At 54.6% G+C, this 26,877-nt stretch overlaps 1 protein-coding gene across 3 annotated transcripts; it reads left to right on the top strand.

Annotated features, from left to right (window-relative positions):
• The first annotated feature begins 433 nt into the window (after positions 1-433).
• Positions 434-26,676, top strand: SHF (Src homology 2 domain containing F). Of its 3 annotated transcripts, none has more exons than XM_026068278.1 (7): positions 434-510; positions 10,717-10,846; positions 12,547-12,765; positions 14,976-15,113; positions 19,477-19,648; positions 20,072-20,191; positions 25,751-26,676. In XM_026068278.1, the coding sequence occupies exons 1-7, from the start codon at positions 439-441 to the stop codon at positions 25,935-25,937; spliced, it is 1,038 nt and encodes a 345-aa protein (XP_025924063.1). In that variant the 5' UTR covers positions 434-438; the 3' UTR covers positions 25,938-26,676. The 3 variants fall into 3 exon arrangements, with proteins under 3 accessions (XP_025924063.1, XP_025924064.1, XP_025924065.1); XM_026068280.1 differs by lacking the exon at positions 434-510 and adding an exon at positions 3,468-3,499 and having other exon boundaries at positions 25,751-26,671; XM_026068279.1 differs by lacking the exon at positions 14,976-15,113.
• Positions 26,677-26,877: the final 201 nt, after the last annotated feature.

Raw genomic sequence — 26,877 nt, 5'->3', positions numbered from 1 at the left:
CGGGTCTGCGACAGCCTCCCCGGGGCCCCCCAGCCCCACAACTGGGGGTGCTCCTGCCCCACAACCGGGGGGGCATTCAGCCCCACAACTTAGGGTGTTCTTGCCCCCAAACTGGGGATCCTCCAGGCTCACAACTGGGGGAGGGTGCTCCAGCACCACAACTTGGGGTGCTCCTGGTCCCACAGCCTGCGCCCTGCTCTCTCCCGTGCTTGCCGCGAGCAGCAGGGCTGAGGTCCCCCGCGGCCTGGTTGGGGGGGGAGGTTGAACCTTGCGCTGAGCGGGGCCTTTGCGGCCAAGGGCTTGCCGGGGCAAGGGGTGCACTTTTGGGAGCTGTACCGGTGACGGAATAGCTCCCGAAATGCCTCTGCGTAGCAGCTGGGCTCTGAGAGGTCTCTTGCTTTCCGTCCCTCGTCCTGGCAGCAATAACATGCCAGTCAGATGTCAACAGCAGCTCTGCGGGCGCTGCGGAGGCGGCTCTATCTGTCTCCTCCAACTCCTCACGGGAGACAGGTATAATCCCCAACAGGAAACGTGCCTGCTCGGATGTGAGAGCGTGGGGCCTGCCAGCCTCGGTGTGCCGTCTCCTGGCCGACCCCCCCTTCCTGTCTTTGCTCCGTGGCGATTTCTTTCCAGGCGAGTGCTTAGTGCTGTGCAGAGGTGAAGACCGGCAGCCTGCGTTGTGTGCTTGCAGCCCAGGAAGGCTCCACCACGCAGCACAGGACCGTCTCCGGTAGCTTCCTGTGTTCAGGCTGGGTACCCCCAGGCCTCCTTCCCGCCTGCGTGCGGTCACAGGAAAGGCAGCGTGGATCTTCCCCTCAGCTTGTTTGCCAGGGCCTGGCTAGCCTGTGCCAGCTGCGGTGCAGGCAGGCGCCGGCGGATGGGCCTCTCCAAGCTGCCGCGCTGCTTTGTCAGGAAGTGCCTGCGCCTCTTTTGTCTGCCGCCTTTGAGCTGCCTTCTCGGGGGGTAAGAGTTGAGCTTAGTGTCACCAGTGCCTGCCTGCTCCCTCCTGCTCTGCCAGTCGGCTTCGCGAGCGGGGCCGCTGCCACGCTGAAAAGCTCACGGCGCGCGGGAGGAGAGAAAAGTCCCCGGCAAGGTGAGGGGCAGCAGCAGGGGAGAGGCTCCGAACAGGCTCTGGCTGGCGTGAGGAGCTCGGAAAGAAGCTGGGGGATAAACGCGTTGAGGCTGCAGCCGCCAGTCCTGGGCCTCATCGTGGAGAAGCTGATAGGGGGACTGTGCAAAGAAAGGCAGGAGGGGTAATTAGTGCCTGTCAGCACTGCAACGTGCAAGACGGGGCTTGTCAAGTGAACTTGACAAGATCACGGATCCGGTTGATGGAGGGAGCTGTTGATATAATAATAATATACTTGGTCTTGGCATGGCCTGACATCCTGATTAAACAAGTGCTGGGCAAAATCCACTTGGGAGTATTTTAAACAGATTAAATACTTGCAGCTGATGGATCTTTGAAAGTTGCTATTAATGAATAATCGCCATTGAGGCCATTGTGAGGTTTCCAGAGGGGCACAGCAGAGACCTCCTCTTCATCCAAGATCCTCAAAACTAAATATACCCTGGCTGCTAAGGGAAGTCAGCTGGCAACACAGGATAAGGAGGGAGTAAAGGTACTGTTGCAGGGATATGGTTCACTATGGCAGGCCCAGGGCATTTAAATGATTTTCCTCTGACGACATGGGAATACGCACTGTCAGATCAGAGGAACCAGGACTATAACTGTAGGAGGGACTTGGGCTGTGGTATGCAAAGGGCTGAACAGGAGCTGTGGGAAATGGGGAACTCTGCCAGGTACTCCTTGCTGCAGCAAGGCCTGGCTCTTGCTTTCCGAGTGTCAGAGGATTGGGGAGACGTTGGAAAGTTTAGAGAAGAGCCAAAAGCTGTGAGGCATCTGCAGAAGCACAGCTAATAGCATGAGGCCGAAGAAGGCCCTTCGTCTTAACTGAGGCAGACAGTAATTAGATTATCTCCTGATCTTCTACGTGCCTCTGTGGGGAGGAGGTTTCTGATTCTTGAGGACTCTGGTATCTGACGGACAAAGGCAGAACTCCAGAGGCTGGTTGGCAAAGCCAGAGATAGGGTGGGAATATGTGACGGTGCATGCAGCTGCCTATTAAAACTATTTCTCTGGAGGTGCCTAGGAGTATCGATCACATGGAGCTTTTCCATCTGGCTTGGACATCCTTTCTGCCACGCATCTGCTGTCCCCTAGTTGGGCTCAGCAGTGGGGAGGGTTCCCCAGTTGCTGTGAGGGCTGGTCGTCCTTTCTGGTGGCCTTGAGACCAGTGCTTGGCTGGACGTGGCCCAGCAGGGCAGGACCTGGGAGGACTGTCAGAGCCCACGCAGACTCCTCTGGTGAGGATGCAGCCCTGAGCATCCCTGGGTGCTTGGGAGGTGGTTTGTTGGGGCTGCCCCTTCCTCATCAGAGGCCATGCTTTGTCTGGAGCTCAATCTGGGCTCCTCAGCTCCCAGGAAGATGGAGGGCAGCCTGCTAGATGGTTGCTTACACCCCTGGTGTGTGCTCTTGGTGGCACTGTCAAGGTGTCCTGGAGCAGGGGAAGCAAACTGGGGCATGGATGGAGCCTCTGCTGAATCCTTCAAATTGAGTTGGGGGGTTACTGTGGGTTGCACTGCCGGGGGCTTCAGTGCACCCACTCTCATGAAGAGGTGCTGGGCACTGTTCCTAGCTCTGCTTTCTACTTGCTGCAGGGACTGGGACTCCATCAAGGTCATGGCTATGGACCTTGAGTTGTGATGATGCTGAAGAGGAAGGGAGAAATTTAATTCTAGGTACAGGCAAAGCTGTGCTGGAGCAGAGAGACTTTTTGCTTATGACTGAGAGACACTAGTGTGGCATTTCCTAGGGCTGTGAAGCAGAAATTGAAGCGAGATACCTTACCTGCTAGGTATGGGCATGGGGCAGGACTAACAACAGCTTCTGAGGCAGATTGCATGGTGCTGACCTGGGTCAATGCTGCTGGGGCTCATTTAACATCTTCATTAAAGACCTGACAGTGAAGAACATGCTAATAAACTTTGCAGCCCTTCCAAGCAGGGAGGACAAGGATGGGCAGGGGTGGAAGGAGCAGCCACAATTCCAGCTGCAGGATCCTGGTTGTGTGGTTTGGCCAGGGCAATGTGGTCTGTGTTACAGGCACTACACCCTGAGGATGGGGAGCACGTGCCCTGGAAGCTCCATGCCTGCTCTGGCTGTGCTGCCCTTCCTGGAGAATTCAGGACGGGGCATAAACATCTTGGCAATGGCATCCTTCCTGCTTGAGCCACATGCATGCGGCTGACAGTCGTTTCATTCGTGTACAGGTACTGGGGAGAAGAGATGGTTGAGCCAGTTGCCCTTGCAGTGAGACGGAAACGAGAGAGAAGGTGGCTAGCAGGAACTGCAGGATCCTTTCTCCCAGGAAGGCCAGGAAATCCCCATGCTGGAGATGGCTGTGATGTGGAGAACAGTCTGAGCCTGGTGCTGGAGGTTAGGACACGCATGGGGATGCCGGCCAGCATGGCCAGGAGCCCCGCTGGCTGTGTTTGAGTGTGTGTTTTCTGGTGAGTGCAGGAGCAGCCAGCGCTGTTCCTGGCTGAGGGCAGGTGAAGGAGGCAACTTGCCATTGTCGGGTGAATCGTCACAGCTTTCTGTGTTATGTGGGATTTGCAGCATCTTGTGGGGATGGGCAGCGCTTGCCCCTGCGCTTTAGGACCAGCTCTGCAGTAGCTCCCGCTCCGTTGTAAAGCTGAAGGCATGGGCATAGAGTAGACAATGCAGCTCCTTCTCCCTCTGCTTGCTCTAGGCAATCCTTTGCCTGCAGCAGGGGATGATGGACTGGCCCTGCACGACTCACTTGAGCGAGGCAGGTACCTTTGAGATGTTGTCTTCTGGGCAATGTTTTGGATTAGGAGTGGGGAGCCATGTCACCAGGACACCCCTCGATGCAGTGGAGGGAGAATCTGCCTCTTTTTGGGGAGGGACGTCCCTGTGCAAGAGAGTGTGGGGACATGTAGGTGCCTGGGCCCAGGGCCTGGTGTGCTTGGGAATGGGGTTGTTTCTTGGGGCTGTTGCCTCTCTATGTGGCTTTGCCTGCAGCAAGGATACAGTGGGTGGCTATTGCGGCCTGCTGGCTTGTGCCACTGGGTGGACCCACCACACAAATGGGCGCTCAGGCCCTTGGCAGAGCACTTGGAGCCTGTCCTGTTCAGTGACACCTGTCTCTTCCTCGGCCACCATGGAATCTGTGTGAGCTGTTGCGTGCCAGAGGCGATGGGGACAAGGGATCGTGGCACAGGGGTGTGCAGCTCTGTGTGCTGTTTCCCGAGTGCTGCCTGTTACCCACAGCTTGTCAGCACTCAGTGGCACTGTGGTTAGGGCCAGGCCTAAGGTCTGGGGTCCTCCGGCATGAGGTTTTTGCTTGGCGCGCACAGGATCAGTGCTGCAGGGTGTGGGAACAGTCGGCCAGGAAGCTCTTGGGCGTGTGTCTTTCCTGCAGGAGCCTCCCCGAACTGAGTCATCCTGCAAGATGTCGTGCTGTCCGCACCGGGCTACCCTCTTCCAGTGCCTTGCACCCTAGGGTGCAGTCATCCCGTAGTGTGCACCTTGGCTCTAGCTGCCGACTGCACGTCCTGGCTTGGCCTTACCCCTGAGGAACCCTCCAGGCAGGGAATCAGCTCCCCGCTTGGAAAACCAGCACCTGCTTCGCTTTTAGGTTTTGCTTTGACCTCTGCCAAAAGCAATGAGTTGCAAGATGACAGCCTTGTGCCTGTCTTCGGGTGTGTGTCCTTGGGGAGGGGGGGCCTTCACTCTGTGATGACACTTTGTGCGTAGGGACACGGAGCATCCCAGCAGCCCAACCTGGCGGAGTCTCTTTTCTTAGAAAGCCCGGAGGTGGCAGTGTAATTATGCCAGCGAAACTTGCTTTTTGGCAAAGGTAAAACTTGGGAACTTTTTACACCCCAGGAGAGAGCAAACCAAGTTCAGTTATAACTCAGAGTGGTTTGAATGTGAAACAGAGCATTGCACCCGCGATCTGGGGAGATACTACAGCTACTTTATCTCCAGGGCAAGAAACATTGGTTGTTTATGAAGTGAAGAATCTCTCCAGATGTCCTCTGGATAGCAATAGACCTTTCTATAAAGCAGTGTCTTGTTACAGCAAAAACTGATAGCAGCTTGGACATTTGTAGGTAAGATGGTGCAAACAGCCTTAACTCTGACCTGGGATTTCTCTGTCCCAGCCATGAACTCTCTCTTGGATAGCTGCCATCTGTCTTGTTCCCTGGCGTACAGTGTAAAAACCGTTTTACTGGCCTGTCAGCAGTGCCAGCTTTCTGCAGCCTCAGATTTTCGGCAAGCTCGGTACGTGCTCTGGCTGTGGCTGTATTTCAAGTTGTACGCCTGTGCGCACAACCTGCGTGTGCATGTGCTCTCGTGTACCTTGCTTCGGAGGATCAGCGTTGGCACAGCCAGTGGCAGCTCCTGCATTCTGCCCCTGCTCTTCCCTGGCTCGCTGTCCACGGAAATCATCAAAATACTGCCCGTGCTATTTGTGCAAGCCCAATTTGTGAGTGCGAGGCGGAGCGCTGACTGTGCGTGTCGGGTTTTGAACGCCCGCCTTTGTCAAGGGGTTTCTGTTCTGTGCAATGCGTATTTAACGCTTCTCTTTCTCACCTTAATTTTGCTTGTGTTTTTTTTTCTTTTTTTTTTTTCTCCTTACAGGGAGCATAAATAATTGAGGAAGACAAGCCTTAGTACTGCATTAGGGACCTGAGCGTGCATTGACGTGGTAGATAAATGCCTGAAAAATCCTCGGGTGCCTGAGGAGGATGTACCAGAGGTGTCCAGGTGCCATGAAGGCCTGACTAATCTGCACAGAGAGCTGTCCCGGGACCTTGGCTTTGTGCTTCAGGCACACCCTTTTCACTTGAATTGTTTCAAATCTAGCAAATAAGCCTTTGGTGCGTTTGAGAGGGAGCTAGTGTGAGTTTAGCAGACCAGCCTGACTCTGGGGGAGCTGTGTGGAGAGCAGGACTGCCAGCTCCCTGCTCCTTCTGACTCCTGCCACAAAAGATGCTCAAGTCTTGTGTGCCAGTGCCAGGGCTGAACATAGCCATTAACTAGAGCTTTTCTGTCTCTGCTGTTGGAGGAGAGGATGGAAAATGCTGTCCCCCGTTGCTGGCAGTGCCTCAGTAGCCAGGGTGTCTGAGCAGTGTGGCATGCAGGGATCGCCCGAGCAGCGAGTGGCTCCTTCTGCGATGTGGTAGGTGAGCAAAGCGTCCTAGTCTTTGGCCTGTGACTGTACCGGGATGAAGCGTGACGCCCCTGGGAGCTGTCGCGTCTGCGGCACTGGGGGTCACTGTGGCTCTGGCTCCGTGTCCCCCTCCTGTGCTTTGTGCCTGCCTGAGTGACTGCGGGCAAAGTGGCTGCAGCGAGGAGCCCTGCGTGGCTCGCGAAGTCCAGTGTGCGGATTAGGAAATGCCAGATTCGCAGTTGCCCGGGCAACCTTAATTCGAGCCCCCATGTGCAAATGCATTAGGATGCAATTGGTAATTGCGTGATCCCTGCTGTTTGTCCTCTAAGAGCCCAGCCTCATTGCCTGCACAGGCAAGCGGGGAGCGAGGCAATGCCTCCTTTCATCCTCGCTTGCTTTATTTCATGTCCCTGAGGTATTGGAGGAGTAAAGCCAATGTGGCAAAACTGCACCAAACCCAGGGAACATGGATGCTCGGGTACGTGATCGGAGACGTTAGCTCTAGTTCTGAGCTAAACCTAATAAACTGTGTCTTACTTGCATAGAGTCCATCTAATCGTTGCTGAGTTCCTCTGCAGCCCCTGGAAGCAAAATATCTGGTTTTAGGTCACTTAACAGGTTCACAGCGGAGATCTATTGGGATTCCCCACCTTTGCTCTGCTTTCTAGACCTGGTACCAGAAGCACCTGAGCGGGTGCTGCTCTCTGCAGGCTCGCTGGGGCTTGTATATCCCTCCCTCCTTACGAAACTGGACCTAGGAGGTACTGGGGAAAAAGTTATTTAAAGTGTTTTTGCTGGCACTCCCAAAGAAGTTGATGGCAGGGGTAGGGGGATGATCCAGCAGCTCCGTTCTGCGGGTGGGTTAGCTGGGATTTTAGACTGCTGCTTTTGGGAGATAGGGTGACTCTTGGCTTTTGCGGGACTGCCAAGGCTGGGGAGCTTTCCACCGGTTAGAAGGAGCGAGTGCCACGTGTGTAGTTTCATGGCTGCAAAGCTGTTGTGCTAGTGCCCTGTCTTGTCTGGAGTTGCTCGGTGTTTACGGGGTGAGAGAGGGAGAGTACAGGACAGGCGCCAGCAGCAAGCCAGGTGTAAATATATCTAGCAAAATGCATCTAGGAAATGGGGTTTGTGGCAGATTTCAGTGCAGGCAGGTTTGGCTCTGGGTAGGAAGAATGAGCAGACAACCCCTTTCTGACCCCAGGAGGCTCATCCTGCCGCATTTCACAGCCCTGCAGCAAACTTGGAGACATCAGAGCTCTTTGCAAAGAGCATTTCTGAAAAGGAGTGTTGGGCACGGTGCCTTGGACTGCACAAAACCTGTTGGCAGTCGCAGGCGTTCAGTTACTCCGTGTTGGTGTGGCCAGTGTAATGCCTGGGGTGTGGTCCCGAGGGCTGGGTGGGAGAATGCGCCGCACCACTGCCAGTCCCGGCGGGGAAGGGCCGCGTGCACCCGCCACTGGCGTAGATTGGTGCTGTGTTGCATGTCCACCCGCGTTGTGTGTTGAGTGGGGCCCGTGCATTTGTGTGTGTCGATACATGTGCCCGCCTCTTTGTGCATCCCTTTACACTAATGCTTGTGCGAACGAGCTGTCACTGTTTCCGGGCTGCGCTTCTCTGCAGGTCACATCGCAGCAGCGTCAAAGGCTCTTTGCTGGGAACCAACTTTGCAAAATGCGGGCGCAACCTGTGCGATCTCCTGGCACTTTAGAGCTGCGGGCACCAGGGTGTTGCCTCGGTGTCTCGCAGGCGGTGGATGGAAGGCATTCGGCTATCATGGTTCGAGTCCCTCTTTGCTTTAGAGAGAAAAGGAGTGTTTAGAGAACAGCTTTCTGGAGGGGCTTCCCACAGTGAATTTGCAATTGCTGTCGCTCATCTTCCTGCCACGTGGGCGTTAGATCTAACTGGGATTTTAGCAGCAGAGACAGCGCACGTTTTGGTTTTGTGCAAACACAACGCCCTCTACTAAATCTTGCTGCGGGGCGGGGGCAGGCAAATCCAGCAATTGAACAGCTTGAAAAGTAAAGAGCAATTCTGACTTTCCTGGAGCGCTTATGCTCCAGTGATGATGAGCAAAGTGCTGCAGTCCCCTGGGTATAGCATTGCCTTTGGGATGCTCAGTGCCCTGCTGGGAGCCTGGTGCTCAGGGAATCGCTGAGCTTGGCAAGGCAGGGCTGGCCACGTCTCCCTCGGATGATGGAGGAGAGAGCAGTAATAGCAGATTTCCTGTCTCCCGCTGCAAGCCAGGCGCTGGCTGTTCCTGGAGCCCTGTCCCAGCTCACTGGCACCAGGCCCTGCCTGCAGGGCCAGCAGGAGGTTTTGCTCTTTCCTTCTCATCTGGAGAAGGCCGTTAATCCTAGCTGCCATGTCTCCTTGCGCTGGCTTCCAGCCCGCACCGGCATTTGCTTGCTCTGGGCTTTGCACCCCCCCACCCCAGCCACGCTCGGCCGGGGCAGCTGCAAGCCCTGTGGCTGGCTGTGGCTTGCACAGCCCCTCGCGCCTCCGGTACGGAGGGGATGGGCTTGGCAAGCTGCCCCGGCTCCCCGCCATGGCGCCCGCCCACCGCTCCAGGCTCCGCTGCTGCGAGGGCCGCGGCGCGTGGCTGGCTGGTGGCGAGCGGTGCCTGGGCTACTTTTCCCGCGCCTGGTCGGGGCCGGGGAGCATGCGCAGCCCACTGGCAGCTCGTCCTGCCGCCGGGGCGTTGGCAGGGGAGTCGCCAAGCCCTCCTGGAGTGAGCCGGGGCCCGAGAAGTCGCATTCCTCCGGGGGCTCAGGGAGATGCAAAGGCTCAGGGCCCTGGCGAGGTGTTTACAGCTCCAGTTCCGGTTCACTTTTCCTGCTGTGTTTTGCTGCTCGGGGCTATTGTCGGGCTGTTTCGCAGCAGAAGGAGGAAGAGGGTTTGTTTTAAGCCCGTATGCGAGGCCAAGATTAATCTGTGAGTAGCCCAGGCCTCTGCAGCCGCCTGGTGTGGCACGGGTGCGACAACAGTGTGGCGGGGAGGACGGAGCGGCTTTAGACGACCGTGTGCTGTGCTTGGGCAGCTGGCCCTGGCTGTGGGAGCTCGACGCAGCCAGCGTTGTGGTGGCAAAACCCATCTGGCTGCACAGCCCGGGGCTCTGGCATTGCGGGTTTGTAGCCCAGCACCAGTAAGCTAAGGTGTTTGGATGCTCTCAGCCCATGTTTTAGGCCATCGGTTTTTGGGGGGATGCAGGATGTGCGTCTCCAGGCTTGCCAGGAGCTGCTGCCACTGCATGCTGGAGGCTGCCGAGATGCTGAGGAGCAGGAGCATGGCTCCGGAGGCCGGGGAGGACCGAGCTCCATGACATGTTGTCTTGCTTCATATCTTATTGTGGCATCGGCTCTCTGTAAGGGCAAACTTTGGGCTCTTTTCTTCCCTCCTTGCAGTGTCGCGCCTCAGATGCTCCCAGGCCCGTGGCCTTTGGACTCCTGGTCACGTGGAGGAATTTCCCATCTTGTTACTTGGGATGCTTGTGGGGGTCCTGCAGGGACCTGGGAGGGAGCGGAGGAGAACTGCTGGGCTGTTTGTAGCCATTTTGTTAAGAAACTTCTTCCAACTGTGTTGACAAGCCTGCAGGAGACCTGGAAAATAACCAGTTGTGCCAGCTGACACCTCTTTGCCGGGAGCCTGGGTGCCTGTAACCATGCAGGGCCATGTTGGCCTTATGGGGCTGCCACACGTGCCCCTTTTCCGCCTTGGATGCGAAAAATCTGACTGTGATGCCTTTGGTGAGGCTGTCGGAGAGCATCTGCGTGTGGTGTTGGGGGGGATGGCGGCTGCAGCGGCCCCGTGCCGCAGCAGGGCCCCTGCCTGGGCGTCTGTGCAGGCGCTGGCAGCTCTGCCGGCGCCGAGCTGATGCTAACGGAGGAGGCCAGGCTGCCTTCTGCTCTGTTTGGCTCTGGCCCAGGTTTCGGGACAAAGGCTGGAGCGTTTCCACTGCTGCGAGCCTCGTGCTGATGCCTGGCAGCGCAGCCGGCTTGGAAAGTGGCCGGCTCCCAGCACCTGCTCTGCGGAGCTGCTCTGATACGGGCAGCGCGGCGAAGCCCACTAGGTGCTTTGCTTAAAAAAAGGACACAAAAGGGAAAGCAGCAGCCTGTGGTTTCCCAGGCCCTCAGTGCTGGTTTGCTTTGCTGCGGGTGCCTTTGCGCTCTAGGCGTGATGCTGGGCTCGTGCTGGTGGGCCATGTTCCTTTTGCTCCTGGGCTGCAGGACCGCACAGGGAAGGGTCTGCATTGCTGTGAGGGGTCTGTAACAGCAGCAATATCAGAAGCGTTCACCCCCTGCTGGCCTCAGGGGGTCCTTGCTGCCACTTCTGACTGCTCCCAGCATTGCTCGTGGTGAGATGATGATGTTTCGGGGGGACTTCATGTGGCCCTTAATGCCCCAGAGAAGGCAAGGAGTACCTTTACCCTTCTCCTATCCTGCTCTTCTTCCAGCTGGCTGTCCTGGAGGACTATGCAGATCCCTTTGATGCTACACAAGTGGCTGGTAGCCAGACAGGACTCGAGAAGGTGACGGAGAATGATGGATATATGGAGCCGTACGAAGCCCAGAAGATGATGGCTGGTAAGATTAAAAGCTTTCTGCAAAGGCCAATGCACTCTTAGTGTCTCTAATCACCACTGCTCTGTGAATTTGGTGGCCAGTGCACTGTCTTCCTCCTAGCCTATGACATAAGTTGGTGCCAAGTCCCCAAGACAAAGCTCCTGAGAGCTGGCTGGCAAACTTGGGGGATCGCTCCAGTGGGGCGCAGCCACTTAGGAGACAGATTTTCTCGGCATGACCCATGTGTGAAGAGCTTGTCATAGCCAGAGTGCTTTTGAAGGGTAACCGAGCAGTAAAGGCACCTCTGTATTTCTGCCGGTTGTCCTTAGCTCAGCTCTGTGCTGTGGCGCTGCCTCTGCGATCACGGTGCCTGCTTTCCGACTCACCCTGGGGGCAGTGGGATGGCCCGGCAAGGCTGAGCCACAAGCGACCTGCCTTTCAGTACTGACATTTGATACGTCTTGCATAATACAAGACGGATGTGGGAGCTATTTAATTCGGTTATGGCTGGTCCTGAACGTGCCGTTGTCTGCCGCAGCAGCGGGGTCCCCAGTGGTCTTGTTTACGGCTTGCAAGCAGGAGAGGTGAGAGCGTGTGCTCCCAAAGGCACTGCTCTCCCTGCTGCAGCACGCGCAGGGCTGTTATGCCAGCTTGCACACTCCAGGCTCTGGCTCTGCTTTGCAATCTTGTGGTTTTCCTGGAACAAATGGTTTTGGAAAGCTGAAACAGCTTCTGGGGGAGACCGTTGCTTTTTTGGAAAAATCAGCAAGTAGCAAAGAGGCTGCTTGTGTTCCTGTTTAACTTGAGGGAAGGGCATTTTATTCAGACTTCCTTTTTTCCAGACTAGCTGTGCTGGATGTTCGGGGACCGTCCTTGTTGCTCATGTGGACCCTGTAGCTGGGATGCTCTGTCCCCCGTGGACCTGCTTTGCAGGACTACCTCAGACTGGGGATGTTGTGCCGCAGGGAAGGAAGGGATCTTGGTGCTGTGGGAGGGCAGCAAGGCTGGCTCTGTGCTTCTCTGCCCAACAGATGAGTTTGGCTCCCAAGAGACATGCCCACTTTGCTTAGGGCTGTCAGGGAAGGGCTGCAGGGCATCCGGTGTCAGTGTCCATCCAAGAGGCCTGCCAGGGGCTGTGCCCAGCACGGTGCCACGGCTTAGCTCCCTTTGTGTCCTCTGATAAAGTCCTCCAAGGTGTGCTATTTCCTAATGTTGTTCCTCCGATGAACTTGGAGCCTGCTCTACAGCCTGGGCAGAACTGCAGGGTGAACCCAAGTGTCCTGACCACCTTTTCCTGTGGTACTTCCATCTGGCAACACCTGGGCGTTTGGAGATAGATCCGCGTTCCCATAATGGTGGTATTTTCCCCCACCATGGTGTCTCTGGCATCTCAGCATCTCCTCTCTGCAGAACAGTCGGGGGATTCCTTTGCGCTGTCAGTCCTGAGCCCAGATCGGGCCAAGGCAGGTGGGGAGCCGTCATTTGGTGCTTGCTGATAGCATGCTGGCTCCCACAGAAGGAAATATTGCTGCTCTTTGCTCCCAACCAGCTCCGCTGCTTCTGGCAGGTGCTTGCTGGAGGTTTGGGGTCTGTTCTTTGCTGATGTGCCCTGCCCCCATGTCGCCCTTGGCTAAAGGCAGGCGCTTTCACCTGGCTTTGGGGACTGTGGCCAGGCTGTATTGGGCAAAAAGCTGATGGTCTTCTCTTTTGTCTTCTGCTAGAGATCCGCCAGAAGGGCCTCAGGGAAGCTCCAGCCCGGCCGCTGCACCTCTATGACACTCCCTACGAGCCTGTGCCTGGAGGGCTGGATATGGATGGTGACCGCACAGCTTGCCCCAGGCCCAGGGAGTCCCGGCTGCCTGAGGATGACGAGCGGCCGCCTGAGGAGTACGACCAGCCCTGGGAGTGGAAGAAGGAGCGTATCTCTAAAGCTTTTGCAGGTGAGCAGGATGGAGGCAGCCTGCGGTTTGGGAAGGGTGGCTTAAGCACCTTGACAGGCTCTTCCCCGCTAGTGCTGCGTAGTGTTTTGCAGAGGAGGGAAGCTGCTTCCTTGGGCTCCCTTTGTTTTTGTGGGGTGAGTAGTGGCAGCCTCTGCATTGTGGGAGCGCTCTTTCACTTGCAGAGGCTGTTTGTCTTCAGCAGGGCTCACGGGAGCTAGCTGGAAGCACTGGGGGGCCCAACTGGGGTACCAGCCAGCCTGGCTGGACTGGTGGCTGGAGCTGCTTTGTCAGCCTGTCCACTGCCCCTTGTTTCCAGCTCCACTCTCATAGCCTCTTCCCCTCTCTAATCGTTCAGAGCCTCCAGTGCGAGTCCCCCCTCACCCCGTCGCAAATTGCCGAGGAGAGGCTGAACTCTGGGCTCAGGCTTATTCCTTCTTTTGCGGGTCTGCCGTTGTACGGGCAAGAGCTGGTCGCTCCCCCGGGAGCCTTTGGCCGAAGAACATCCAACCCCCTGACCTATTTATCCGTGCTGCGGGATCGATTGTGTTTGTGTTTGTTAATGAGGAAATCCATGCTGTGCATTAGTGCTGGCTCCTGTGCCAGCGCTGGCTAATTGCCACGCTTTTATCTAGGGTGCAGTTTAATTGCAGCAGTATGTCTGCACTGCTGCCAGCATGCATGAGGTGCTCGAGCTGGCAGTGGCTGGCACTGTGCAGGGATGCAGGTGGAGAAGCATCGGCACTGGGGCTCGTAGCTGGGGGCATGATTCAGCTTTTGGGCTTGGGCCCTGCAAGCTGGAGATGTGCGTGTTGGACTCTGTTGTGGCATCTGGGTGAGCCTGTGTTGGCACCTAGGACTCCTGTGTCCTAGCATGGATGGGTGCAAAGCCGGGTGTCCACAGCATGCTGCGTTGAGGATTCAGCTTGCCGGGCTCCATGATGTGGAAATGCAGTACGCTGGGTTTATGCTGAGATGTCTGTGCTGTGGATTTGGGCTGATTAGCTGCCTCACTCGATGTCCCTAGGTGAGGGAGATGAATTCACTGGCCCAACTCATGGGTGGATGCAAGTGGGCCCTTCCCAGGGCCCTTTAGTTTTGCGCCGAATCCCACGGGAATTTGTGCGTGGCATGAAGCAGGATGCCATGCCCTGGGGCACGTTAGGACCTGCTGGCTGTTTTCTCCCGGAGCTGGAGCAGGTCCTGCTGTTGCTCACAGGGCTTTTCTCCTCTCTTACGATGCTGGAACCTCTCTGCTGACCCTCTATCTCCTTGCTATACCTGTGAGATCCTGTCCTGATGGGCGTGTGGTACTGGCATGAGGTTAATGCACTACGAGCAGAGTCTGCACCCCTTTCCCTGATGCTGCTCATCTCCAGCCTTCTCATCATAGATGGTGGATTGTCTGCCTGTGACCTGGCTGGCCCCAGGAACTTTGCAAGTGCTTTGGGGCCCAGTGCTCAGTGCCCCCATCTCATCCTCTGGCTATGGAGCAGGACCCAGCCGGCTGAGCACATCCCCAGGGAGCAACCTGCTGGCATGTGCCAGGGGAACTTGGACTGAGCTGGGTGACTGGGAATTGCCTGGGACGAGATGGCTGAGGGGATTTAAATGCATGAACAGGACAGACTGTGATGGGACTTTCAGCCTAGGTCTACTGGATGGACTTGCACATAGGATGGGGGAGATTGCAGGCTCCCTCCCAGCCCCAGAGACTGCGCTGAGGCTGGCTGGGAAAGCTGGTGCCCTGACGGAGGAGTAGGGTCTCTACCCTGGGAACTTACCCTGCATCAGACCTATTCCTGCTTGGTGCTGAGGAAAGGATGAAGTGGCAGAGCTGTTTGAGCACCATCAGCTCCAAATATTTCCTCCTTGATGATTTCCAAGGCCTGAGGAGACCATGAGCCCATCAGCTCAGTTTGCTCCTGTGGCCTTCCCTGGGCATAGCTCTGCTCGCAATGGCCCGCTGTGACGATGCAGGTCCCTTCGGCCGCATGCCTTGCTGTCCACCCCAGCGAGCCTTGGCTGGCTTCAAGCTGCATGTGCTCAGGCTCCTGGGAGTTTAGTCCTTAGGTCTTTCCTCGCCACAACTGCTGTCCTTCTCTGTAGGCCTCATGTTGCTGACATTTATTTCTAAGCCCCTTCTCTTTCTCTCTCTCTCTCTCTCTCTCTCTCTTTCTCTTTCTCTCTCTTTCCCACACCCTCTTATCCAGTTGAAATCAAGGTCATTAAAGACCTGCCATGGCCACCGCCGGTGGGACAACTCGACAGCGGTGAAAGCCCCCCGGATGGCGAGGCCGGTGCCTCCGTCCCTCCACAGCATGGCCAGCTGAGCTACGAAGACGCCAACGGTGGGTCTTGCGCGACCAGCGGGATGTTTGGGGAGGCTGGAGCTGATGCCTGATGGGACCCTGCCTTGCTGGCCCCACTGCCAACCCAGGCCTGGGATGCCACGGCATCTGGGAGCTTGCTGACCCTGTCATATGGTGAAAATGCTCTCCAGCCCCACTGTCCCCTGGTCACGTCTCAGGGCCCAGGTGCTTAGAGTTCATCTATGCCTTTACTAGCTATTTTGGTTTCTTGTCTCTTCCTCTTCCTCTTGATGTTAAAGAGGTACAAGGATAACCTTGTGGCTCTCACAGGGTCCATCATGCTCATCAGTCCGTCTCTGACAGCATCTACCATCAGATACCTAGGAAGGAACATAAGACTAGGACAAGCATATGCTCATACTTCCTGCACAAATTCTCCTTGTGTCCAGGAAGCTGCAGCTCAGAACCTGAGCTTGGCTTTGTATTTGGAAGTCCATAGCAGATTGATCTTCTGTGAGTTTTTCCAAATACCTTTTGAATCCGTCTAAGCGCTTGGCGTCCACACATCCTATAGTGGAGATCCCCAGTATTGCCTCTTAGTGTTTGAACTGGGCCCCTAATAACTTCATTTGATGCCCCCCTGCCTCTTGCCGTACGGGACCCCCTTTGCCGTGTCTGTGCCATGCGGAGCTCTACAGATGTCTGTCCTCCTCTGCCTTCCCCCAGCTCCTCCTGGGCTCTTCACTTGTCCTTTGCAGGACATGAGACATTTGTCCTTGTCTCTTCTGTGTCTCCTCCGGTTATACAATACCTCTTTGCGCACAGTAGTAAAGATGCACCAGGGATTTATTCAGTGACAGAATTATTGTCTTCTGCTTTGTTCTCTTCTTTGCTCCCAAATTCCTAACATTTGATTGGTGATTTTATTTATTTATTTTTTTGACAACTGCTGAGCAATTAGCTGATGTTTCTTGGGACTCTGAACACCCAGGTCTCTTACAGGGGTGGTAACAGCTAAATCAGATCCCACCACTGAAGTTAGGGCTGTTTTTTTCCCCGTGTGCATCACTTCATTTAGCACTGTTAAATTTCATCTACTATTTTATTGCCTAGCTGCTCAATTGCAGGAGATCCTTCTGAACCCTTGGTGGCTAGCTCTCGCTTTTGCTATCCTGAACAGCTAAATCTCGCAGGCATGCTCTGTCATTTCAGATTTGCTGTGTTTTAAAGTCTTTTTGTGTGTGTTGAGCGGAAGAGACCCTGTGTAAATCCCCCTTGGACTCTGCTGGTTAATCTCTCTTATAAAAGGCAGTGATTGTTTCTTCCCTTTTACCCGATTATTAATTTTTTAAGGACCACGCTCTCATGCCATGGTGGATTAGATTTTTAAAGAGCTTTAGGTGAGGGTTTTTGTCAAAATCCACCCATGCTGTATTGGTTGAATCGGCCTTGTTCACGTGCTGCTGCTCTTTCAGAAAACTCAGATGGATCTGTGAGACGTGACTTCTCACTACAAAACGGTGGTGGTACCCCAGTGTACCGTGTCTGTCTGTGTGTCACTAATTCTGCTTCTGACAGACACTGCAGTGTGCCAGGTGCAGATGTCTGATTTTCTTATCTGTAATTACCCAGATCCCTGCAGAGCTTTGTAAAAATCAGTAAGGCTTTTGCTACCTCCTGGGTGGTTTTGAGCAAGAGATTGCGTGTGACTGCTGGTATTCATTGCGAATCGTAGGGGAACTCCAGAGTGAGGTGGCTGATCTGCCACTTTGTGGTATCGTCCCAAATGCTCTTTTAGGGCTGTTGTGGTCTGAGATCAATCCTCAATGTGTCCAAAAAAGAAAAGCCTTGGCAGGCGGAAACTTCCATCAGGAAAATTTAATTTCTTTGCTACATAGCCTCCTCTCTTCCTTCATCATTTCTTATTCCTACAGGCACTCTGACAAGCTTCTTGCTCCTGATGAACACATCAGTTTGTCATTTTTCATGGTTTTAGCAACACAAGTCTTGCTCTCTTTTTTTTTTTTGACTTGCTTTGTTATGTTAAGTTTATTTTGCCAGAGTTTTGTGTTATTTTCTACTTTCCCTGTCTGGGTGTGACTTGAACTTCTTGAGGGATGTCGTCTTATTCCAAGGGGCTTCTTTTAATATACTGTTTCATCATGTTCTCTTCCTCTGCCTCTTTCTGACAGGTACTATGCATTTGTTCTGAGCCTCTAATATGGTGACTTTAAGCAGTCTCTGGTGCCAGCAAACGCTTCAGTGTTTTGATTGTCTGTTTTTTTTAATGATCGTCCCAATTTTTTAGGTGATAAGTTGAAACTGAAGTTTTGTTGTTAAGTGCAAGACTGAACCTGGCATGTTAAAAGCAAGACTGCTGCAGAGGCATTGCTGGTCTAGACTTAATGCTGGGCACTTCATCCCCAAGCTCCTTCTTGCAGTTTTTAAGCCATGCAGAGCTGCAAAGGATTTCGGATGGGTTTTCTTCTGGCTCCCTTCCTCTCTTCTCAGCCCAAAGGCGGGCCGGGGTGGCTGGTGACCTGCTCCTGGGTAGAAGTGCCTGCAAGACCTTGCCTTTTTGGCATTCCTCATTTGCAAAGCTTGTCTGCTCAGGGTGCGGACCAAATTTCCCTCAAATAGCCCCCTTAGAGGATGCCTTGTACACTGCTAGATGGAAATGTCCTTCTCCTCCTGCTTTGATGGCCAATATTTAGCTTTCTGCATCTGCCCTGCAGCAGCATGGCCTTGGCCTCGCTTGGGTTTGCTGCCTTGGGGGCAGCCTGTGCATGCCTGTGGGGCCTGGGAGCAGTGCGAGCCTTTGCCCCTACCTCGCACCCTGTCCATGTGCAGGGCCAGCAGCAGGTGGAAAGGCAGAGCCTGGGCTAGCCCAAGTCCTTGTGCTCCTGGTTGCCCTGAGCCCAAGAGAGCAGGTCCCGTGGGGCAGGCTGAGGGCTATGCGCTGGCAAAATCATCCCAAATGACGGGACAAGGGAGGATGGGAAGGAAGCAGCTCAGCCTGGCAGCTCCCGGTGAGCTGGTGCTGGCTGAGAAGGCGTTTGGGCCACGCAGCAGTTGCCTGTGGCTCATCCTAGGGGTGAGGGGAGGCCAGAGGAGGCTGCTGGGGCTTGGCTGCCTTTGGGGTGCCCGTGCCTTTAGCTGCCAGCAGCGTGGCGTCAGCTCTGTTCGCGGCTGCCCGATCGATAAGTAATTTGTGCAAGGGGCTTGTGTTGCAGGGGAGCAATAATGAACTCTCTGGAGGAGAGAGAAACAATATTATTAATGCTGAAATCATCCTGCGAGGAAATAACATTCAGTGGGCGGCCGAGTCCCCAGGGCACATCTCCGCTAACGCCCTGCCACTCGTGTGCCCCCCCACCTCCGCCGAGCTGCAGGCAAGAGGGCCAGAGGCTGGCTCGCGAGGCCCGCGGGGAGCTTGGTGAGACCAGGCACATGTGGTGGAAAGGCTGGGGCAGCCATGCGGAGGTGCTTGCCCCAGCAGCTGTGCCCCCAAGCGCTCCCTGAATCTTGGTCGCAGAGCCTCATACCCACCGTGGCTTTGCCAGGAGCTGTCGGCAAAAGACTTGGCCGCCCTTGCGGAGCTAAAGTTTGGGTGCAGCAGAGGCAATATGCAATGCAGATGGGAGGCCAAAAGGGCCCACCGCACCAAGCAGTTGCGCTTCTTCCAAGCAGCTCGTGTGGAGGCTGGCAGTTGGGTCTGGCGCTGGCGCATGGAGGTGTCAGGGAGGCATCTCTGAATCGAAATGTCTCCTTCCCCAAGGGGAAGTGTGGTTTTTTTTTTTGTTTTTTTTTTTTCTTTCCTTGGCAAAGGATCACTTGTGCGGGTAGAACCATGACCCTCATTTCCAAACTGATTGCCTCTGCCATTCGCTCCCGGCTGAAGTTGTGCACTCCATCTTTCCTCCTTCTCCCTCCCAAGATTGGAGAGCCTTTCAATGCTGGTGTTTGCTCTTGAGAGATGTACCTAATTGTATGCCACAACCACTGAATCTTTGGTTGGATTAGCTTTTGAAGGCTCTTCGGAAAATATTTCCAGGAGTTAAGGCATTGTAAAGACTCCAGTTTGCACCAACTCCGAGCTTGGTGTGGACCCGACCTTGTGCATCCAGGGACTCTCTACAGAGCAAGAGTTCAAAAGTTAACCTGGCCTATCTGTGGTTAGACCAGGAGGATGGAGAAGTGAGAGGGGACCCAGCATGATGTGAAATGTCTCTGGGTGTTTCTGTGGCCAGGAGCATTCCCACAGGGTCTTCCTTGTGGAAAATGCTCTCGAAAGCTGGGATCCTGGCTGATGCATTCTCTTTCCAGCCCGTCACCCTGTAGTCGGTCCTGGTTCTTGCCAGGGAAGCTGCTCTGCGCGCTCTGACATGTGTCTGTCTTGCAGGCCAGCCGGAGGGGCTGGGGTACGGCCGTACTTCGCCCTGCAGAGAGGAGAAGGCCAGAGCTGCCCTCAGACATGGGACCAGCAGCCTCAAGAACACGAAGACGCTGAGCTTGGAGCCAGCCCCATTCCTCGGGGAGAGGATTGACCCAGCTCTGCCCCTGGAGAGCCAGTGGTGAGTCCTGCCACAAAACGGCTCCCCAACCACTCTGCGTGCTCTGGGATCCCCATCACGAAACCACGAAGAAGCCCAGGATGAACTTGGTTATTGCCCTTCCTTTCTTCCCTGGTACCATGTATCTGCCTGCTGCCATTTGTCCCTGCCATCCTTCTTGGAGTCCTGGTGTCCATTTGTGCCCTCAGTGTCCCTCATGCTTGGCCTGCGTGCAGCCCCTGTTCCTTGTCCCCCATCCCTGGCCTGTTCTCACTCATATCACTTAGCCTGAACACAGTTCCTGTCCCAAGGGAGATGCCGAGTGAGCTGGTGTTGCTGCTGCCACGAGGCACAGGTATAATCCATTAGGGCTTTTCTTGTCTGGCATGGGGCATCCACACTGGTTATACCTGAGCAGCTTTCTACTCTTTCTCCTGCCTACAGCTGGTACCACGGGGCCATCAGCCGGACAGATGCGGAGACGCTGCTGAGGCTGTGTAAGGAGGCCAGTTACTTGGTGCGCAACAGTGAGACCAGCAAGAACGACTTTTCCCTTTCCTTGAAGTGAGTGAGTCTGCCTGGGGCTGTGGGGCCATGGGTGGCTGGCACCTCCAGGGCCGTGCCATCATGTACCCGCAGGAGCAATGACACTGCCATGTGGCCCTGAGCGCTAGCAACTTGCGTGCAAGGGCATCCAGAGTAACGGTATTGCACGTGGTGAGCCAAATGTGGAAATATCCCTGGTCTTAGGCTCCCTGTAGGCTGGCCGTCAGCTATCAGAGGCAGCTAGACAGTGGGGAAGGCTGAGCCTGGGACTTTGTGTGGCAGTTCACATCTGCATTTGCTCTGTGCCAGTGAACAGGTATGGAGCGATGCTGTTTTAGATATACCTGGCACCTCTCTCCAGTGACACACGTGTGCAGATAATGCCATGCCACACTCCCGCAGCGGGATGTGTGGATGTGAATTAGCTGCAGCCACACACGTGTGCCCAGTGACACGCGTGCTCAGCCGTTCGCATACGGCTGCATGGGTTTGTACCTGTGATTACCTGCATTCGTGGGCTGCTGGGAAGTGTGCACGCACTCATCTCCTCATGCTGTGGGCCACCTTGGACTGGACAGCGAGCCGAGGGGAATGGGGTAACTTAGAGACAACTGCAAGACGTTCGTAAATTGCTATAATACAAAGTTTGCATTTCTTTGCTGCATAACATGGGCTTTTTGACGTTCGGTTTGATGTTTGGCAAAAGTGTCTTTCAGAAAGACTTGCAGATTTGAAGGCATGCGGCTTTTCCCTTGGCAGTGTTAGTAATCCAGGCAGATAAAATGAGGTGCCTTATTACTCATTCGAATGTGCCTGATTACAGCTTCCAGCTCTGGCTTCTTGTTATCCCTTTTTAGCTTAGTTTCATGGGGAAAAAAAAGTTTGTGTGATCACATTATTTATGGAATTGAGGCTATCCCTCTGTGCCTCCCAGCCCAGTTAGGTGTTGCAGCTTGTTGCTCAGCCACACTGTAGAGAGGGTAGCGGTTTAAAAAGTACTGACATCCTACACAGCCCATGAAAACAGACAGGTAGAAGAGGGGGAGAGAGAGAGAGGAAGAGAAATTGAGAGACTGTGTTTAGCTCCTAAGGAAAAGCCCGCAGTGTGGGCTTAGCCCTTCTTAGGCTGCAGATTGGACCACTGATTTCAGGAAAAGGGAGCTTATAAGCACCCTGCCTGCAGGGGAAGTTTGTCACCTTATTACACACCACAAAGTCCAAGCCAGGGATGCCAAGGTGTTCTCCCCCAGGGACCTGGCATAGTGATGCTACCTTTAGGTTTTCTTTCCGAGAAACCAGGTTACGCTGCTTTGATTTCTCAGCAGGGAAACCCCACCCTCCCAGCAGAGCTTGGTTTCTGTTTGTTTTTTTGGGGGTATTTTTTTGTGCTCTCTCCAAGTTTTCTGGATTCCTATAAAACATGAGCACTGAAACTGCCTGAAGCATTATAGTTCAAGTCCTGTCAGGGAAAGAGTCCTGCTCCCCATAGCTCCTCGTCCAGGTTTTTTGGGACTCTTGTGGCAGCCCCCTGTGAAATCAAAGCTGTTCCTGTCTTGAAGATGGATTAGCAAATACCTTGTTGCCCTCCTGCAGTACAAGTATGTCAACTCTGTTCCTGGCACACATGAGAAAAAGTATTTATTGAGCACTTCAGTCATCTCTCTCCAACAACAGGCCACATATCCCCAAGCTTTTCTTAATGTACTTTATGTTTTCCTACCTGCATTTCTCCCTGGTGATTTGAGCTTTCCCCACTTATTTCCCAATGCCATAATTGGGAATCAGATTGCTTTGTCTCTCTTATTTTATACATTTTTGCTGCCTTCAACACCAAACCAGGGCAGACATTTAGCTGAAAATATTCTCTCTCTTCCTTCTGCCCTTGTTGCTTTTAGATCACTCAACAAATCTTTCCCAAAAAAATCCCTGCTTTGATTTTTTTTTTTTTTTTTTTGGTCAGAATTTTTCCTGACATTTTAATTTTCTCAATAATTTTTCCTTGCCCTGGGTTGTGAGCTCTTCTGAAGCAACAGCTTCTACTGGCCCATTGTATTTTCTCCTGGCCTTTTCTAATTGTAACTGTTTTGCATATCTGGTGATTCCCCAGTGATTCATCTTTGCCTTTTGGGGCAAGGTTCAAAATCAGGCAATTTCAAATAGGGGTCAGTAGCCCTTGGGTAAGAAGATTAACTTGTCTGATTTGTACAAATATGAATGATTATTTGCTCCTGCTAGAGTGAGTTTTTCAGCAGCTGTTTTCCAAAGTAGCGTTTTGGAGGAAGGCGTTGCAGAAGTGATGAATCTCTGGTCATGTCTGAGGCTGCGAGAAGTCCTCTCAACCATCACCTTGTGGGTGGCGTTTGCCATGACATGTATTTGAGAGTCTGGGAAGTGGCGGTAGGTTTGTTGATGGGCCTTTGCCCTTGGGCCAGCTTGAAAGCACTGATGTTGCTGGACCTCTCTCGTTTTCATCACCTCTCTGCTAAGATCCCCAAAGTTGCCTTCATGTTCGGTGTGTCCCTGCATGCACCAGCCCTGGTGGATACCACCTTGAACCTCCTGCAGAGTAACAGTGCTGGTTCCCAGCTGTGCTCTGGGGCATCACGGTGTGCTGTTGCTTGTGTGCTTAGGGGGCTCTTCCTGATACAGAGTTGCCTATATGTTGTTGTGCTTGTCGCCTGTCTTTGGCGAGTTTTGCAAGTCTCTCTTGGTGCTGACAGGACACCCCCATTGGGTCACCCTGTGCTGGCCTTGAGTCCTATTGGGCTGTCTCCTGGAAATTAGATACCTCCAGCTCAGTTGGACACCTCCCATCTCTTCCCTACATGCCGGACATCTATTTTTTTTGTTTTTATCTCAGTTTTTTTTAACTGATCCTTAGTTTTGTGGCAAAAATGGCAAAATCCCCTTCGCCAAGAATTGTCCCTTCTCAAATGGCACATGAGGTTGGGATGTACTCTTCCAGCTGTGTGCCTGCTCCCTGAAGGCTGTCTTTTTGGTGGCGGAGAAGAGGCTGCAGGCCATCCAAGCAGCTCCAGGCAGCTGCTTGGACATTGCCTATCCACTGGCTGTGTTTGCAGAGAGTACACAGCCTCTAAAACATGATTTTTTACTCTGTTGCCTTTCTCTGTAGGGCCTTTTCAAGCCAAATCCCCTAGGACCCTTTTCATGCAACTGTAAGCTGGTTATCTGCATATCTTTCTCTCTCTCTCTTTTATTTTTTTTATTTTTTTATTTTTTGGAGAAAGGAGGAGCAGCCAAGGAGATGGTCTGAAAGGAGAACTCCAGTACTGACCTAAAGTCCTTTTGTGGCACTTTAAAGAAAAATACACACAAAAGAGAGCAGCAGGAATAGCTGTACCCATAGCATGTCAGGTAGCCTGAAGGATTTAACCCTGCCATGACAGTCCTGACTGATGCAGGCTAGCCAGCCCCACGCATTGTGGCTGGTCCTAGTCAGAGTTGTACTGTTGTTTTCTCAAATGCTCTGAAAATGATTCCTGCCTGGTTCGTGCCTGCATAGCAGTGACTGAGGCCACACCATGGATTGTGTCCTTCTGTCTGCCTCTGCCTGTGTGTGCCCACTGCTTGGGGCAGAGGCTGTGGGCTACACAGGAGCAGCATCCTCTTATCCGTGGCATTGTCCTCATCAAAGCCCAGCTGCTGGCAGCAGGGCTGTTGGTTTTGCAGTGTGATCTCTGGAGCATCTCCCTGGGGGTCTGGTGTCGGTCAGGTCCTCAGGCAGTGCTTGCTGGTGTCTCTGAGCTCCTCTTGGTGCTGATCCCAGCTTGGGGACTGGGGAAGGTGTCCCCCAGCCATGACCCTGCTCCCAGTCACACAAACCCGGGGGGAGATTTGGGCAAAACAGCCTGTATCACTTCTCCATGGACTGGTATCACAGTCCTCTTGCTCTGGACCTGGCATTAATCCTGTACCTGTGCATCTCTCCACTGCCAGCTGTAGGGAAGGGATAGGTCTGTCTGCCAACAAGGCACAGCGCCGACAGGCAACCGTGTGTGTTCGTGGTGACCTGGTACATGCACGTGCGCATGGACAGGATGCCCGTGTGCACAACCTTCACAGGATGCTGGCACTCGCTGAGTGAGCAGTGCGGCAACCTTCACAGGATGCTGGCACTCGCTGAGTGAGCAGTGCGGCCTCTGCGTCTCTGCCCCTGCAACTCCTCCCCTGCATCTGGAGGGACGCAGGATGTGGCAGGTCTCCGATTGGAGGACTTGACAGCTCTCCTCAGAGTGAGTGCCATCACTTTTCTGACAGTGCAGCAGTCCGTTGGCCTGGCTCCTTGCAGGGAACTGCGCCTCTCTCGCCTGACTTCTCCTGGCCTCCCCTTGGGGCAGCCAGTTCCCTACCTCTCAGCTTGAACAGCTCCTAAATGGATTGCAAACCCATTCTGCTAATGCAGCCAATCTGTCCGTTATGGGCACAGTCTCCTCTGGAGATCCAGCTGGGGGGATGGGACTGGACTGTACAGAGCTGGAAACAGCTCAGCATTGCTGATGAGGTCCTGTCTGCTTTTAAGTCATCAATATTTTGCCGTAATGTGCATTCCAGACGCTGCAGACAGGCTGTGGCTCTCCTCAGAGACGCAAATTAATAGCAACAGGGCCATTAGCCCGTCACTTGGAATCAGAGCTCGTGGCATTATCTGCCTGCACAGCCTCAGATGGCTCGGCGCCCGCGCTGTGCCGGAAAATGGCCTTGCTACGCTTAGCAGGTTTTTATGGAGCCTGCAGTGTGTGCGCGTGGGGGTGCACGGGGTCCTTGCACGGCTGGTCTGAGGCTGAAGGAGAAATCCTGCTCGCCTTCAGCTTCCTTGTGGTGAGGCTGGGAATGCACAAGCACAACTCCTGGTGTGTCTGCCGTATGAAACAGGGCGGCTGTAAAAAGCACTTCACTGTGTGCAAGGGGCAAAAGCTTCTGTCTGTACATCGTCCTGAGCAAGAGCCTCCTGCTGCTCCCTGCCTGGCCCCCCTTAGCCACAGCATGCATGGGGGTTGGAGAACCGGCCTCCAACCTCTGTGCACATGGGCAATGTGCATAACTGCTGTCCTTTGCATGCTGCCTGGAGCTCTGTGTGACTTCACATCTCACAAGCCAGGGCCAGGTCCTCCTTGTGTGCTTTGGACTCACTCGCTGGCCCCTCACTTTCCCCTGCCCACATACATCCTGCCCGTGCCTTGGGCACCATCCCTGTCCCTGGATGGGCTTGTTGCACCCTGAGGTGCCACAGCACTCCTGGTGCAGCATGGCATGGCCACATGTGGGCATGTCCCTCTACATCCCACATGCCATGGGCTTCATCCCACATCGTGAGGAGAGCAGGCTGCATTGGTGGAGAGATGTGTGGTTAGGGGAGGAGGACAGGCCTAGAGATTTGGGGAAGGGGAGGATGTGGGACAGCACAGGCATGGTTGTGGCTGAGGCAGGGAGCCGGCAGCATCCCGGAGAGATGTAGGGGCTGGTTGCCAGGCTCGGTGGGGCCAGAAGTGGGGTAAGAGCTGATAGGACGCTGGGAAAAGCTGCCTCCCCTAACCCTGCCTTGATCTTTCCTTACAGGAGCAGCCAGGGCTTCATGCATATGAAACTGTCCCGAACCCAAGAGAACAAGTACGTGTTGGGTCAGCACAGCCCACCGTTTGACAGCGTGCCAGAGATCATTCATCACTACGCCAGCCGCAAGCTGCCCATCAAGGGGGCTGAGCACATGTCCTTGCTGTACCCGGTGGCTATCCGTACCCTATAGTCCTTACCCTGCACGAGTCTGGCTCGAGGCCGGGTGTACCCAAAGCTGGCCCATTCTCAGGGCTGAGCGCTGCGATGCCAAGGACGGGCTCTGGACCGGCAGCCCGCGAGCGGCTCATTGGGCACGGCCAGCGCTGTCTGGGATTGCTGCAGCCAGACCCCTTCTCTCGTGGGGTTCCCGTGTGCCGGTTTTTCTTCTAGGCCGACTACAGGAGATTCCCCTATATGAGGAGCTGAGCTGGGCCTGCTGCCTTGCTCGCCAGCTGCCCGCTGCCCTTGCCTACCTCTGGGCAGAGCTCAGGAAGCAAGAACTGAAGCTGAGGCCTTGGGAGAGGCCTGGGGCAGGACAAGATGGGGAAAAACTACCCACGTGCTGCACAAGGGAGCTGAAATACCCATGCCTGCATCCAAGGAAGCCCGGAGCCATCCCTGGCAGAGGGCAAGGGGAGCTAAGCAGGGCCTGCCTGGGGCTAACGAGGAGCCGGGGGGCCGGGCAGGCCAGTGGGGCCCCAGTCCACATGGATGCTCGGTACTTGCCACCTTCCTTTGCCAAATGTAAATAGTGACCGTCTTGGCCGTGCGTGCAGCACCACTGCCTAATAAAGCAGTGCATAGTCCCCCTGGTTGCCAGCCTCCTGCTTCATGAAGCACCAACCACTCTTTTGCGCTCTCCTTTCCCCTCTGTGTGGACAGCCTGTCCTGAGCCAGGCAGTGGGTTCAGGGGCTGGCTGCCGCCCTGTGTTCCTGCTCTAGGAAACACATGTAGCAAAACTCGGCACAAGATGGTGGGGAAAATCTCTGAGCAAGTTGATTTTTATTCATTCCCACATACCAGCATGCCCAAGCAGTCTGGCCATGTCACTTTTATGTGACACAGAGGACAAGGGACACCACCTGTTAAGTCCTTGCTGTGTCTTTGGGGTTCTGGATTGGTGGCAATG

This window comes from Apteryx rowi, unplaced genomic scaffold (genome assembly GCF_003343035.1).
Source record: "Apteryx rowi isolate R43461 unplaced genomic scaffold, aptRow1 scaffold_27, whole genome shotgun sequence".
NCBI lineage: Eukaryota > Metazoa > Chordata > Aves > Apterygiformes > Apterygidae > Apteryx > Apteryx rowi.
Note: the sequence above shows the minus strand (reverse complement) of the source record. Positions and strands in the feature narration are given on the sequence as shown.

Bases quoted from the DNA above. Each gene is read 5' to 3' on its own strand.
- SHF (XM_026068278.1), top strand. From the start codon at position 439: ATGTCAACAGCAGCTCTGCGGGCGCTGCGGAGGCGGCTCTATCTGTCT. The intron at 511-10,716 runs GTATAATCCCCA...CTCTTCTTCCAG, and splicing joins CAACTCCTCACGGGAGACAG to CTGGCTGTCCTGGAGGACTA. The intron at 10,847-12,546 runs GTAAGATTAAAA...GTCTTCTGCTAG, and splicing joins AGCCCAGAAGATGATGGCTG to AGATCCGCCAGAAGGGCCTC.